Here is a 16,206-nt window from a genome sequence, read left to right as displayed (position 1 = left end):
TTCCTTCCTTTTGCTTACACTGGGCTTTTCTTGTTGCTCTCTTTAGAACTCTTTAGTTGTAGGGTTAGGTAATTTATTACCAATTTTTCTTGTTTTTTTTTTTTTTTTTTTTTTTTTTTTTTTTTTTTTGCAGCAGGCTTGTAGAGCTATGAACTTCCCTCTCAAGACTGCTTTTGCTGTGTTCCATAGATTTTGGATTGTTGTGTTTTCATTGTCATTTGTTTCCATGATGTTTTTTATTTCTTCTTTGATCTCTCTGGTAACCCAGTCATTGTTTAATAGCATGCTGCTTAGTCTCCATGTGTTTGATTTTTTTGGATTGTTTTTATTGTAGTTGATTTCCAGTTTTATGCCACTGTGATCTGAGAAGATGCTTGATATGATTTCTATCTTCTTGAATTTGAAGAGACTTTGCCTATGATCCAACATATGGTCTATCTTTGAAAATGACCCATGTGCACTTGAGAAGAATGTATATTCTGTGGCTTTGGGGTGAAATGTTCTGAAGATGTCAATTAATTCCATCTGGTCTAGTGAGTCATTTAGGATTGATGTTTCTTTGATGATTTTTGGTTTAGAGGATTTGTCCAATGGTGATAGTGGGGTATTAAAGTCTCCTACTATGATTGTATTGCTGTCAATCTCTCCCTTGGTATCCTCCAGGAGTTTTTTTTTTTTAATGTATTTGGGTGCTAATGTATTGGGTGCATATATGTACCAGAGTTATTTCTTCTTGTTGGATTGCTCCCTTTAGTATTATGAAGTGGCCTTCCTTATCTCTTGTTATGTCCTTCACTTTGAGATCTAATTTGTCAGATATAAGTATTGCTACCCCAGCTTTTTTTTTTCATTTCCATTCGCCTGAAAAACCTTTTTCCATCCCTTCACCCTCAGTCTGTGTGCATCTTTTTTTCTGAGGTGGGTTTCTTGTTGACAGCAGATATATGGGTCATGTTTTCTTATCCAATCAGTTACCCTATGTCTTTTGATTGGGGCATTTAATCCATTTACGTTTAAAGTTATTATTGATAGGTGCTTATTTGTCGCCATTTTTATTCTTTATCCCTGTGTTCCTTCTTTGCTTCCTATTTCTTTTTTTTTACAGCAGACACTTTAGCATTTCTTGTATTGTTGGTTTGGTGGTAATAAATTTCCTTAGTCCTTTTTTGTCTGTGAAGCTCCAGATTTCACCTTCAATTTTGATTGATAGCCTTGCTGGGTACAGTATTCTTGGATTCAGACCCTTCCTTTGCATGACTTTGTATATTTCATTCCATTCCCTTTTGGCCTGATGAGTTTCTGTTGAGAAATCAGTCACTAGTGTGATGGGGGTTCCTTTGTAGGTAACTTTCTGTCTCTCTCTGGCTGCTTTTAAGATTCTTACTTTGTCATTAGTGTTTGCCAATTTAATTATAATGTGCCTTGGCATCGTTCTTTTGGGGTTCATTTTGCTTGGGACTCTGTGAGCTTCTTGGATTTGTGTGACTTTTTTCTTCCCTATATCAGGGAAGTTTTCTGTCATTATTTCTTCAAACAGGTTTTCTATTCCTTGCTCAGTTTCCTCTCCTTCTGGTAGCCCTATTATGCGGATGTTGTTTTGTTTCATGTTGTCCCAAAGTTCCCTTAGGCTCTCCTGCTTTTTAATTTTTTTTTTCTAGAAACTGCTCTACTTGGGTATTTTTTCCTACCTTGTCTTCTAGCTCACTGATGCAGTCCTCTGCTTCTTCTAGTCTACTCTTGATGCTTTCTATTGAGTTTTTTACAGCAGCGATGTCATTTTTCATTTCTTCTTGGTTCTTCTTCATTTCCTCTTGGTTCTTACACATATTGTCGAATTTGTCTTCCATTCTTTTCAGCCACCTTATGACCATTATTCTGAATTCTTTCTCTGACAGGTTGCTTGCCTCCATTTCGTTTACTTTCTTTTCTGGTGATGCCTGCTTTTCTTTCATATGCGGGCTCTTTGTCTCCCCATGGTCTCTCTTCTCCAGGTGTCTGGTTATGTAGTTCTCTCTCCTGCATTGATTTAAAGGCACAAAATACAACACAACCAGGTACTGCACACAAGGCACTGAACAAAAATGTATTCATGATATTAATAACCCCAAATAAAGGTGATCACCAGCAAAAGGCAAATTAGAGGATAGGAGAGAAAGAAGAAAGAAAGAAGAAAGAAAGAAAGAAAGAAAGGAGCACAAAAATGAAATTTGGAAAAGGAAAAAAAAGTAAGAGAGAAAAGAAAGAGAATACGAAAGAAGAGGGGAACAAACTATATATATGGGGAGAAAACTCCAATAGAACAGCCACTAATCCCAACAAATGCCAGCAACAAATACCTGGAGATGAATACAAACTACAAACAACAACTAATATCAAGTGAGGTGAGGAAAAACAGAAGCAAAAAAAACCAAAACTAAAAACAAAAAAAAAAAAAAAGAATAAGCAAAACAATCTCACAAACAAGCATAAAAAATCAATATAATCAACAATCAAGCAAACAACAACAAAAGGACAGAGAGAAAAACAATTTTTTGGATAGTGAAGACAGAGAAGAGAGAGGTGTGTATGGACTTGAAGCAGGGGATTGGAAATTAGATATATAAGCAGAGTGAAATTTTAACAGGGTGTAAAAAGAAAGAATAGGGAAAATCTAAAGCAGGAAAAGGGTAAGAGAAACAGGACATCACAAGAGGAAAAGTTAGGAAGAGAGTGATGGCATAAAGGTAAAGTTGAGATAGAGTAAAATGATGCTAAAGGGAAGATGAAAATAGAATGTAGAACACTAATCCCAAAGTAAATTAAAGAGAAAATAAAATTATACTATTTTTAAAAAAGGTAAAATAGTAGTAGTAATAATACTGATTGAAAATAAAAATGTAATAAAAAGGTAAAATCAAGTGAGGAAAAAAAAAAAAAATTAGTTTCTTAAGTAAAAGATGAAAAAAAAAAAGTGCAGTAGTGAAGGTCATTCACTTCCTCTACTGTTCTGTTTGGCACGCCTGTTTCCTAGTCAGGACAGTATTGCAGTTCCCTGCATTCCACTGCTCCTCAGTGTTGTAAGCCTGTCCTGATTTTTACGCAGGCAGTTTATTTGTGTTGAATTTGTGATTCAACCCCTGGGTGGCAGTGTTTCTGGATTGACCTCCGGGTCTATAGGTCCTCTCTAGCCAGTGCTTAGATCCTGCTTTCCCTGTGGCATTCAATACCGGTTTGTGGGAGTGGGTTGCCCCAGAACTGGTTCTCTGATGGTTATTCCCTGCTCTGATCCCAAGGTTCCAGAAAAACAACTTTCCCCTGCAGTCTCTTAGGGTGTCCCCAATTGGGTGATCCTATGTATTGGGTTTAGTAATCAGAAGCAAGGATTTAAAGGAAAAAGAGAAAATAAAAACAAACAAACAAACACACAAAAAGAGCCAGTGTAAGTGTGCGAACTCCAGGGCTGTGCGCAAGTCTGTGCAGTCTTTTTTTCCCCGCTTGGGTTTAAGCAGCTGGCACTTTTAAAATTTTTAAGCTGTCCTTTTGCGTCAGATCAAAATGGGTTGCTTTTAAGAGTTCCTTTCTGTTAGCAGCTCTGAGGACCCCCTTCCACATTCACAGATCACTCCAGCCCCAACAGCCACGGATTTTTCTAGGCGCAGACTTCCCCCGGTCCTCCAGCTCCCACAGTGCGTGCGTTTCTCTCTCCTGCCTGGAGCAGAGACCTCATCTTATCCTAGGTGAAATCTGACCTTTCCGTGGTGGAGTGTAGAGCTCCTCTGAATCCGTGTGTTTGCGCCAATTGGGGACCGGTGTTCTGGGGTTTGCAGCTGTTCGGTGGGTGTCGCAGTTGTAGATTTTCAGGCTTCCGATAACATCCACTTTCCCCTTCAAGATGGCGTGGTCTCCGCGTCTGAGCCGGTCACTCTGGGAGGGAACCCAGCAGCAGTGGGGGCTGCCCGGTCAGGGGAGCCCAGTCCAGCAGTCCCCCACCAACTCCTGGAGTATAGCTGTCCCTTAACTCACCAACAAACACTCCCCGTGCGACCCTCAGCTGTTCTTTCTATCTGCTCCGGGACAAGGCTCAGGACACATCTGTCTATTCCGCCGCCATTCTTTCCTCCCTCCTTTTATAGCTCTGGATGGTCTGTTTGATGCTACTATGTCTCTGGATCTATTTTAGTTCATCAGTTTATGTTGTTCATTATATTCCACATACTAGTATAAGTGAGATCATGTGATACTTATCTTTCTCCGACTGGCTTATTTCGCTTAGCATAATGCTCTCCAGTTCCATCCCTGCTGCTGCAAATGGTAAGAGTTCCTTCTTTTTTTATAGCAGTGTAGTATTCCATTGTGTAGATGTACCACAGGTTTTTAATCCACTCATCTGCTGATGGGCACTTAGGCTGTTTCCAAATCTTAGCTATTGTAAATTGTGCTGCTGTGAACATAATGGAGGCTTTCTTTTATAGGCATGGATGATTAAGTCACAGGCCATTAGCAACTGATTCAACCTCCAGCCCATATACTCTCTTGTGGAATAAAGGTGTTTTTGTTGCAATAATTAAGTGACTTTTGAAACTCACCTAAGAGTGGGGTCTGGTTGCAGGAGAATCAACTGTGATTTGAGGCTTGGAACTTTCAGTCCAGGGAGAGTAGCGGGGCTGGAGGTTGAGTCAGTTGCTAGTGGCCTGGGACTTAATCATCCATGCCTATGAAACAAAGCCTCCATAAAAACCTAGAAGGACAGAGTTGAGCAGGATGAGATCTGGGGAGAGAGTGGAGCCCCTGGAGAGGGCATGGAAATTCCCAGCCCCTTCCCACATACCCTGCCCTATGTTTCTCTTCTGTCTGGCTGTTCCTGAGTTATAACCTTTTATAATAAACAGTAATCCAGCTCTAACTGGTTTGGCTCAGTGGATAGAGCATTGGCCTCTGAACTGAAGGGTCTCAGGTTCAATTTTGGTCAAGGGCATGTACCTTAGTTGCGGGCACATCCCCAGTAGGGGGTGTGCAGGAGGTAGCTGATGGATGTTTCTCTCTCATCAATGTTTCTAACTTTCTATCCCTCTCCCTTCCTCTCTGTAAAAAATCAATAAAATAGATTTAAAAAATAAATAAACAGTAATCCAGCAAGTAGAATGTTTCTCTGAGTTCTGGGAGCCGCTCTACTAATTAATTGGACCTGAGGCGGTGGTCTTGGGAACCTCTGCTTTATAGCCGTTGGCTAGAAGTACAGGTGACAACCTGGGCTTTCAGCTGGCCTTTGAAGTGGGGGGGTTGGGGGCAATCTTGTAGGAATGAATTCTCAACCTGTGGGATCTGAGTTGAATTGTAGAACACCAGCTGATGTCCCGAGAATTGCTTGTTGGTGGGGGGACGAGCCCGCCCCCCCACTACCTTCCCACATTGGACTTGGTGGCCAGAACAAAATTCATCTTCATTTTTCTTTTCTTCAACATGAGTCAAATAAGAGGATTCTTTCTGAAATTTGTCTCTTTTATGTGCCTAAGATATAATAAGTCACACATCCTGCAGAGACAGATTGTTTTCAGGAAGCATTTCAAGGGGAAGAGAGCAGAGGCTACTGTGAAACCTAGGAAATCTGAAGTAATCCAATTGAAAAGAGATCAAATAAATAGAAAACCAAGGAGCATGAGCATGGCAGCTTTAGAAACAATAGAAAATCAGAAGATGAAGCAGGATTAAAAAGTAAAAACTAATCTTTTCATGCCGAGTGCCCAGAGAACCCCTCACTGACAAAAAAAAGTCATGTTGCATTTACTTGAGCATCTTCCCTATTATTTTCTGTGATATTTACCTGCTAACATGGTATTTTGGGGTAAAGAAATACCAACATCCCAGAGTGTAATTGCCCCTGCCCTCACTTTAGCTGTGGCACAAGTTGACATGAAGTTTCATACCCTTTACTTCCAGAGAGCAAGCTTTAATTGAGTGGAATTTCTGTTTTTTCAGTTTTTTAAAAAAATCAAATTTTATGCTAATAATAACACTAAGAACGGGTACTGTGAAGTACTTTACAAATGTTATTTCATTTAATCTTCATAATAAGTGAATCCGGTGAATGTGGTAGCTGGCTTTCCCGATGACTCCAAATGGTCCTCACTTCCTGGTAGTCACGTCCTTACGTGGCCTCTCCCACATGGGATAGGGCTGATCTATGTGACCAACAGATGTTGCGTAAGTGATGGCGTGTGACTTCTGCGGTTACGAAGGACACTGTAGCTTCTCCCATGGTGTCTGGACTGCTTGCTGTGGAAGTGTAGCTAGTCATTATGCCATGAGGGCACTCAAGCAGCCCCGAGGAGAGGAGCCAAGGTCTCGTACCAACAGCCAGGAGTAACCTGCAGGTCGAGGGAGGCCTATTGGAAGAGGATTTTCCTGCCCTAGTCAGGCCTTAAGATGGCTTTACTCCTTGCTGCCATCTTGGACTGCAACCTCATAAGAGACCCCAACCCAAATCACCTAGCCCAGATTCTTTCAATTTCTTGAATCATAGAAACTGTAAGAAATGAGAAATTTCATTCAGTTATTAAAAAAAATTTTTTTAACTACAAAGTTTTGCGGCAATTTGTTATTCCATTATAGGAGAAGGAACCTGAAGCTTGGGAAGAGTAAACCTCATGTTACAATTTTGGAGTCGATTGAGAAGCTTTTGTTTTTTATTTCCTTAAAATATTTAACATACAACAAGCTGTACATAGTTAGTGTATACTACTTGATGAGTTTGGAGATAAATATACACCCATGAAGCCTTAATCACAATCTTTGCCATAAACCTATCCATTACCTACAAAAGTTTCCTCCCACCCTCTTATTTATTATTTTGCATATGTATGTGATAAGAACACTTAAAATAAGGTCTGCTCTTTAGTAAATATTTAAGTGTACACTACGTTATTGTTAACTTTAGACACTATGCTGCATAGCAGATCTCTAGGACCTACCCAACTGTATACCTGAAACTTTGTGCCCATTGACTAATACCCCTGTTTTCCTTCCCTCCAACTCCTGACGACCAGCATTCCAGAGAGTGAGATGTTTACACTAATGATTTACTTAGACACAGAGCAGTACCTGGTGATGACAAGGTCTGGACGGGCATCCAGATTGAAGTATAATGGAGGTGAAAGCGTTTAGAATGGGTTTTCAGCTCTGTGAATGCTGCATTCACCCAGAATGAGGCAGAGTTGGGAAGGAATATAGGACAGTGACCCAGATGGCAGAATCCTCCGTGGGGGAGTGTGAGAATGTGAGCAGACAGAAGAGATGAAGGCAGGGAAGTGAGTGGTAGAGGGGCATGTGTGAGCCACAGTGGAGCAGCGTGGGTGAGGCTGCAAAGTAAACGGGCACCAGGCAGGGGAAGTGTGAATTTTATCCCATGAGTGGAGCAGGGAGGATCAAAGATGACACTTTTATATTATTTGTTATTATTAATCCTCACCTGAAGATATTTTCCCATTGATTTTTAGAGAGAGTAGAAGGGAGGGGGAGAGACAGAGAGAGAAACATCGACGTGAGAGAGACACCTCTATTGGTTGCTTCCTGAATGCACTCAGATGGCGCTGGGGATGGAGCTTGCAACCGAGTTATGTTGCCCTTGACTGGAATAGAATCCGAAACCCTTCAGTCTTAAGGCCAATGCTCTATCCACTGAGCCAAACCAGCTAGGGTGAAATTTATATATATTAAAGATTTTTTGTTGTTGTAAGGATGAGAAAGACTGGAGGTAGCAGCCTACTTCGGAGACTCTGAAAAAATATGAGAGCTTGGGGATGTGGATAAGAGAGAGGCCACTGGGCAAGGCATTGTCTCATTCTGCCAAATAGAGATGGGGGCCTTGTTTTTCCACTCAACCTCTGTTGGCATACAAGGACGGAGGGACGACTCATTGTTAGTTCTGGGTGAGGGGTGAGAGTTGAGGTTCCCTACTATGCTTTTGCTGATACGACCCTGGCTGGCAGGGGCAGGAGTGCTTCATTAACTGCTTCTTCCGTGGCCTCCACTGGCTCTGCAGGGTGGGTGGTGGCCCTGTTACTGCTGGGCAGTGGTGAACATCTTATCCTGACTTCTCCTAGGCCTCCTCTGACACCAGCCCAGTGGGAGGTGGTCACCTCATTACCGCTGGATGGAGTGGGACATTCAGGCTCCTCCCATGGCCTCCACTGGTACCCTGGAAGGAAGGGGCAGGGGTCCCATTACTGCCCAGCAGGGATGGAAGTCTCTGCTCTTCACTTGGCACAAGTTGAAGTCTCTGGCACCATGTTGGCGGAGGGTAGGAGCACCTTGTTAACCTGGTGAGGGTGGCAGTCTAGGTCCCTGCTTTGTCCTTGTTGGAGGGGCTGCAATTTTCCCTCTGGTGTGTGGCTAGAGTAGAGTGCTTTAGTTTAAATCAGTGGTCGGCAAACCGCGGCTCGCGAGCCACATGCGGCTCTTTGGCCCCTTGAGTATGGCTCTTCCACAAAACACCACGGCCTGGGCGAGTCTATTTTGAAGAAGTGGCGTTAGAAGAAGTTTAAGTTTAAAAAATTTGGCTCTCAAAAGAAATTTCAATCGTTGTACTGTTGATATTTGGCTCTGCTGACTAAGGAGTTTGCCGACCGCTGGTCTAAATGGTTTGTGTCTTGCTGGGCTGCTGCTTTCCTGGTTCTCTGGCAAGAGAGAGCATGCTTTCCTTGGGGCTCCTTTTTGTCTATTCCTATTAGCTTTTCCAGATTGTTGGCTTCTCCAGCACCCAGTGTGGGGACATGCGGTAAACGAAAACTAAGGGTTCCTTGGATTCTGAGGTTCCTAACTGGTCTGCATTCTTCTTTCCACCTTTGTCTTCTTTTGTTTATTGTGTATAGAATGTATGTACATTAATATATAATGTTTATTTTATATATAATATTCAGGGATTTTAGCTATATTTAGCAGAAGGAATAGGGAAAAGTTTATCTACTCTATTTTATCAGTATTGGACATTCTTTGCCAGTTAAAAAAATTGATTTAGTGTATTAATATTTTTAATTATGAAAATTTAAAAGCATGCACAGGAGTGGAGAGAATTGTGTAATCCAGCTTCAACAGTTACCGACATTCTCCCACTCTTGTTTCTTCTTTTCTTCCCCTACCACACACACGCACCTGCACACCCACACTCACTCATCATCCCCACACACATTTTTAAAAATAAATCTCAGACATAATTTCTCTTTATCTGTAAATGTGAACTATCCCTAACATTTAAGAACTTTCTTTAAAAAATTATGCTTACAATATCTTTATTCCATAAGAAAAAACAATGATTATTTTATATAATCTATTCTTCATTCATTTGAATCATGATCCAAATAGGGTCCACCCTTGTTATAAGACTCTTAATTCATAACCAGTCTCTCTCTCTCTCTTTCTTTCTCTCTCTCATACTGTTTATTAGTTTATTAGGTCGTTTTCCCATAATATTACCAACTTGCTGGATTTGCCTTAGTTATGTTCTTACAGAATATGTATTTTCCTCCATTCCTGTACCTCCTGAAACCCAGCTGGTGGGTCTAGATGCTTAATTAGATTTAGGTTTAGATTTCTGTTGATAGTTCTACCTAGGTAGTGCTATGTAGTGCACCATGGTAGTTGGCACTTAATATGTCTAGTTTCACCTGTAGTGTTAAGGTTGATTTAGAGGGCTCAGGTGTTGTTAGCCTGATTGAGCCATTATAAAGTTCTTCAGCAGCATCTTTTCTGATGGCTTTAGTGTTTACGATCCTTTGTTTCATTAGGGCTGAAAATGGTGATTATTTTCCTGTCATTTCTTCTGCATTTATTACCTGGAATTCTTCTATGAAGAATAATTTTCACTCATCAATGATTTGGTTAACTTGCAATGTAATTTGTACACACACACACACACACACACACACACACACACACACACACAAAGATGCAGGATGAATGGTCGATTCTTCCCTTTTATTATTTCCAGAATAATTTGTTTAGCAACTTCCAAAAGGTGACTAATGATTTTCTTTGTATCATTTGAACTAAGAATTTTAGAGACTGATCCATTGAAGATTTAAAAAAATAAATAAATCTCTAATTGTTTTATCTTTGGTGAATGGGAACTCCTTCAAGTTGCTCTGAGTCCTTTAGACTCAACCCCAGTCGCCTTTGATAACATCCTTGTTTTATAGTACCATAGAATGTTCCAAGTTCATCTTATACATTGTGCCCAGACCTCAAATTTCCCATTTCTCCAAGTAGATGCACTTCCTTTTAGAGGGAGATGGTGTGTAGAGACCACAGCATATCCCTGGGCTGGCATTGCTTCCTGGGCCTTCATTGATTATGGGCTGTTTGAGTAGACAGGTTATTTCCAAGAAAATAACCATGAGCTCACACCCATTTTCAATTAAATTTAAGATGATAGGTTTTCTTAACTTAAGAATTTATTTGGTTTTATACTTTTTAAAATGCTGAAATACTTGGCTCCTAACAATATTGATGTAACGACTTATTTTTAAAATATTATTAGTAATGTTATGGCCAACAATAAGACTATTTGAAGGTATACAGTCAAAATACTTTGTTTTAACCTTTTGCACTCGGATGTCGAGTGTGACGGTTATTGAATGTATCAATAATGTGAAATATAAAAAAATCCAAATAAATAAGTTTGTATGAAAAGAAACTCCAGTTTTTTATTCTACTGCCGCGCTTTGTAAAATCTGGGGTATTAAAAAATTAAATCCCAAGTAGAATAAAGGAATCGAGAAAAAAGCAAGTGAGTGCAAAGGGTTAAGGTCCGTCAGAATAATTGTTTTCTTTGTGGTTATGACTTCAACTTGATACATAGCAAGGTTCATTTGTTTCAATTTGTTTTAATTTTGAAGAATTGACTGAATATTTAAACATTTATTTTTAACAACCTGATTGAGATATAATTCACATACCATACAATTCACCCATTTAAATATTACATACAACTCAACAGTTTTTAGTATATTCACAAATATGTGTGATCATCACCACAGTCAATTTTAGAACATTTTCATCACCTCAAAAAGAAATCCCATACCTTTTAGTATCACCCCCCTACCCCTTCATCTTCCCAGTGCTAAGAAACTATTTATTAACTTTCTATTCTGAACACTTTAGTTGAATGGACTCATCAATATGTGGTCTTTTGAGACTGTCTTATTTTGTTTAACATGAAGTTTTTGCGGTTTTTCCATGTCGCTGTGACCCAAAGAGATCCTTCAACCTCACCCCCCTGTTCTGGTATTTTCTCAAAGGTGTCCGGTCTACGGTTAGTTTCTAGTTAGTCTTTCGTGAGGAAGACCGAAGTTAACCATCTATTCCATCCTGTTGGTGCTATCACCTTCCACATTAGTTTATATTGTAATAATTTTGTGTATTACATTGATTTATTATGTGTCTTTGTTTAGTATGTCTTCTTTGCTTTTTTCTAAAACTCCTTTTGGCATTTAGGAAGGTTTGTCTTTAGGTTCAAAGTTTTATTTCTATATAAACCCTTTATAAGGCCTACCCTAGTTATCTTGTTGTATAGCAAATTAACCAAACGTTAATAGCTTAACACAATGACTGCTGGTTTTCTCCCAGTTTTATGGGCCAGGAATCTAGGTGTGGCTTAGCTGGTGCTTCCTCCTCAGTGTCTCTCAGCTGTTGTCCAGGACAGAATCATCTCAAATATCTACGGGGGCTTGCAAATCTGGCTTCAAGTTTATCCACACGTTCTTCTGGCAAACCTCAGAAGATCCACTTCCAAGCTTACTCATGTCATTGTTGGCAAGCCTTGGTTCCTCACCACGTGGGCCCTCTGTAGGCTTCCTGAGTGTCCTCACAGTGCGGCAGCTGATGATCTGAGAGACCCAGACAGTGCCCAAGATGGAACCAAGTCCCTTTATAACTAATCTCAGCAGTGACATCCGTCACTTGGGTTATATTGTATTTGTTAGGACACCTAAGCACCGGCACACTACAGAGGAGGGGATGACACGAATACATGAGTGCTTGGAAACAAGTGTCATTGTCTGCCATCTTAGTGGCTTTCTATCATAATTCCATAAATCTTCTTTTATTCTTATAAATTTATTTTTTATATAATTGTTATATGTAAAACTCTACTTTTGAATTTTTTTGTATTTTCCCCTTTCTTTTTAAAATTGCATTCTTTCTATTTTGACAGAAAATATAATATTTAAATTCTAATCTCCTTGTGTCCTCAACTTTATTTTAATCTTAGCTCTATAATCAAACACAGGAAATGTTCATTGTCAGTCCTTTTTCTGAAGTTCTCCAATCACCTTTTGGTTGGATGAAGCCTGCTTTCTAGTAGATTCTTCAAGAAGGGAACATCTTTACATGAGTTTTTGCATGTTCAAAATTCCTTTTCTGTAGTCTTAATAATTGAAGAGCTTTAATGCATATAAAATTCTTGGCTCACATATGTTAAAGTTTGGGGAAAATGTTGCTCCTCTGTTTTCCCACATTGCAGGTTGCTTTCTCAAAGTTCAATGACATCTCATTCTCTTGCCCTTGTAAGTTATTTTACTTTTTCTTTTGCATGGAGTCTATAAGAAGTTTTAAAAATTCTTTAAAGTCTAATAGTTTTGCTAAAATATGACTCAGAGTTTATCATTCTGGGTCAGTTTTCTTGGGTACCTAATGGTCCCTTATGATCCTGGATTATAGTTTTAAATATTAGTTTCATTTCAGTAGTTTATTTTTCTTCTTCATGGGCTCTAGTTATAGCATGTTAGACCTTCTTTGGCTGTTTTCTATTTCAATTATTTGTTCTTTATAATCTTTTTTCCTTTTTAAAATTTTTATATTTATTTTCTTGGGTGTTTTACTGCTTTACTTCAATGTACCATATTACATTTTCATTCAAATCTGTTTTCCTTTATGCATCTCTTTTCCTTCCATTTTGGTCTGGTAATGCCTTATTGTCTTGGGAACTTTTTAATGATTTTAAAGTTTTTTTTATTTGATGTTGTATCAAGCATTTTTAGTTAGGATTTTTGTTTGTTTATGTTTTGGTAAAGGGATGAATAACTTAGCCTGCTATTACTGAAAACAGAAATCCATACATAGTCATAAATGGCTCCCAAAGTTGCAAGTGTCCTGCCAGAAGTATAAGAAGGATATGCGAAGTAGAGATGTCATATTCCTTCGATTTGTAGACATTGGGTGGTTGTTTAATGCCTTAGTTATGACTAAGCATTACAACTTTTCTGGAAACTTCCTATTTCCCATCTAATCTCATGCTGCCTTTTTTGAGTCTCTGCCCAGCTGTGAAGACCTAAACCCTTATGTTTTTTTCCTGTTGAAAGAGATCATGAGAGACAATTGTCAAATTGATAAAATGGCAGATAAAATAGCAAATGATGAAGTATATTTATCGAATAGTGTTTACTTACCTAGGAAAGATAAAAGTGCCAAAATGTAAGAACTGTTTGTATTTTCATGTCTTCTGTTTTGTCTAGAATCACTTGGTTTTTCTAAAAGGGATTGTAAGCTTTGAGATAAGGCTAAATTTAGACTGGTTACATGGAATGGACTACTTTGGTTAAGGTATTTGTTCCAAGAATTTGATGTAATTTTGAAGATCATTATTTTTAAACCTTCCTGTATTTGAAAAAGTTTAAAAATAAAAAAAATAGTGACCTGTATTCAAGAATTAACTGTATTTGTTCTCAAACTCTTTTTTCACTCTTAGGTGAGCAAAGGAAATAACTAAAAATGACAAGTAGAAGACTTGAGGAGTCCATGGGGGCTGTTCAGATGGGGTTAGTCAGAATGCTCAAAGGATTCCAAAGCAAGGTTTTGCCACCCCTGAGTCCAAGGGTGGTTAAAGAAGAAGATGTAAACCAAATGGTAATGTATCAGAGAATCTCAGTGTAAAATTCTTAATGTGGTCGTCTCAGGAGGATGACAGATGCTAATTGGCATTATGAGAATATGAGAGAGAATTGTTGCAGAGCATAGACACCTCTTAGAGGCTCCGAAGTTTGTGAAATTGCATACATTGAAAGAGAGGCTTGAAATGCTTAAATTAAGCAGTTGAAATAAGACAATGAAAGCAAATTATTCGGTTTTCCAAATATTTAGTTGAACACTATGAAGCTGTCATTTGTGTAGTTCTAAAACAAGCAAATATCAGAAATTTATAGGTTTTAACCTGAACACTCTATTACCTGTTAATTGGCAAGAGTTATTTTTGGTTGTATATTTGTAGAATATAGAATATTAAAATAATGACTGTATTTTAAGAAAAATATATAATTTTTCTTTCCTTAAATAAAAATATTTATATATTTTATTTTAAAATAAGAGTTGATATTCAATATTGAAAATATTTATATTGTTAATGAATTATAATGATTTGGTGAGAATTGAATTATTAACTACATGCTATAGAAAATTTTAGTAACAACTTACAGTGTTAGATATAGTATTCACTGCATTTTAAAAATGAGTCTCAAGTTACATTTTAATTAGAAAAATAAAATATATTATTTTCTTTTGTGGTGATTATGGTTTCATATTTAAGGTAACTCTTGACCTTTTTGCTTATAAGACTATATTATTATTATTATTATTATTATTATTATTATTATTATTTAATCCTCATCTGAGGAGGATATTTTTTCCATTGATTTCCAGAGAAAGTGAAAGGGGGGGGGGAGAGAAAGAGAGAGAGAGAGAGAGAGAGAGAGAGAGAGAGAGAGAGAGAGAGAAACGTTGATGTGAGATAGACACATTAATTGGTTGCCTCCCACCCATGCCACTACCGGGAACCTGCAACCAAGGTACATGCACTTGATTGGAAATCGAACCCACAACCCTTCGGTCCACAGGCCAACATTCCAACCACTGAGCAAACCGGCCAGGGCTCAACTTTGTTATTTTTATTTAAATCACAGCACAGCTGATACCTCTTAACATTTTAGTATTCTGTGTTCCAAAAAAAAACCACAATAACACACCTTAAAAAACCAAGTTGGGAGCTATATTAGAAATATGCCTTCATTTTAAATGGATTAAATCACAGAAAATAATTTCATAGGGAATTTGAGAAGCATTGATTTTTAACCCAAGGCAAGACAAATCAGCTAAATTATATTACTGTGATTGTATTTCAAAGTCTTGGCACGTACTGAAGCGTTATGCTGCTGCCGATGACTATACTCTCCTTGCAGCTAAAGGAGGCCCTGGATGATGGAAATGCTCTGCATCTTGACTGTATCAATGTCAATATTTTGGTTGTGATACTGTACTATAGTTTTGCAAGACACTATTTTTTGGAGAAACTGGGCAAATGATACCCAGTTCCTCTCGGCATTATTTCTTACAACTAAACTGCATGCAAATCTTAAAATTACAAATTTAATTTAAAAAACCCTTTCCTATAATTCAATCAATCGACCAATCAATCAATAAAATAAAGTAGGTTCTGGAAATCATGTAAACATCCCAGCACAACAAGAACTAGGTAATAGTGATTGGTCCTGGATAACTAAGCCCTTGTTCAGTTACTTAAATGATAAACGATAGGTTCCATTTTCTTCCCCTCATAACTTTAGAAAGTGTTAAAGGAATTTTGTGTTCTCATTTGGGTATGTGAAAACGACTGACTGCCAGGTCTGATGATTGGCTTAGATCTGTTATAAACCAAGGTCTAAATGCACTTTTGTGATTTCTAAAAAGTTCAAACTTATTCCTCAGCAGTGTAATCACACTTTCCAAACCCTGTACATTTTGTATGGTTACTCTGTAACCTGAATTAACCTGATAGTTAATGTAATTTCAGTTGAGAAATAGATGTGTTTCAAACTTATCTCTGAAGACTGAAAGTGATTTTAGAAAGTTAGGGTTTTATGTTCAGAAGCCTCTTCTGAGCATGAATGTTAAGCTCTTTGGACATGTTTCTGTGCAATATGTTGACTCCCTCTTCCCCCCAAGTTCCTTCGTGTGATTCCTTCAAGCTCATAAGGAAACAGTAACTACCTGTCATTTCAAATTACTTGCAAAGAGCTCAAAAGGACATGGCTACTTCTCTTGTATTATTTAGTTATTTTAAATATTTTATAAGGGAACTTAGTGGCATTCCAGAATTACCCTGAAAGCTGAAAACACAAATTATTCATTACTAGAACTTACAAAAACACTTTTTCAGTGTAACCATTTATTAATCTTTGGCTCCCG

The 16,206-nt window shown here is 38.3% G+C and overlaps 1 protein-coding gene across 1 annotated transcript in view; it reads left to right on the top strand.

Moving 5' to 3' along the window:
• The first annotated feature begins 13,740 nt into the window (after positions 1–13,740).
• Positions 13,741–16,206, top strand: part of HYDIN (HYDIN axonemal central pair apparatus protein) — a 302,917-nt gene continuing 300,451 nt past the window's right edge. Inside the window, 1 exon segment of the mRNA XM_054710866.1 lies at positions 13,741–13,875. Within this exon segment, the coding sequence (XP_054566841.1) occupies positions 13,741–13,875 (135 nt within the window).

The sequence above is a fragment of the Eptesicus fuscus genome, chromosome 21, assembly GCF_027574615.1.
Source record: "Eptesicus fuscus isolate TK198812 chromosome 21, DD_ASM_mEF_20220401, whole genome shotgun sequence".
Classification (NCBI taxonomy): domain Eukaryota; kingdom Metazoa; phylum Chordata; class Mammalia; order Chiroptera; family Vespertilionidae; genus Eptesicus; species Eptesicus fuscus.
Note: the sequence above shows the minus strand (reverse complement) of the source record. Positions and strands in the feature narration are given on the sequence as shown.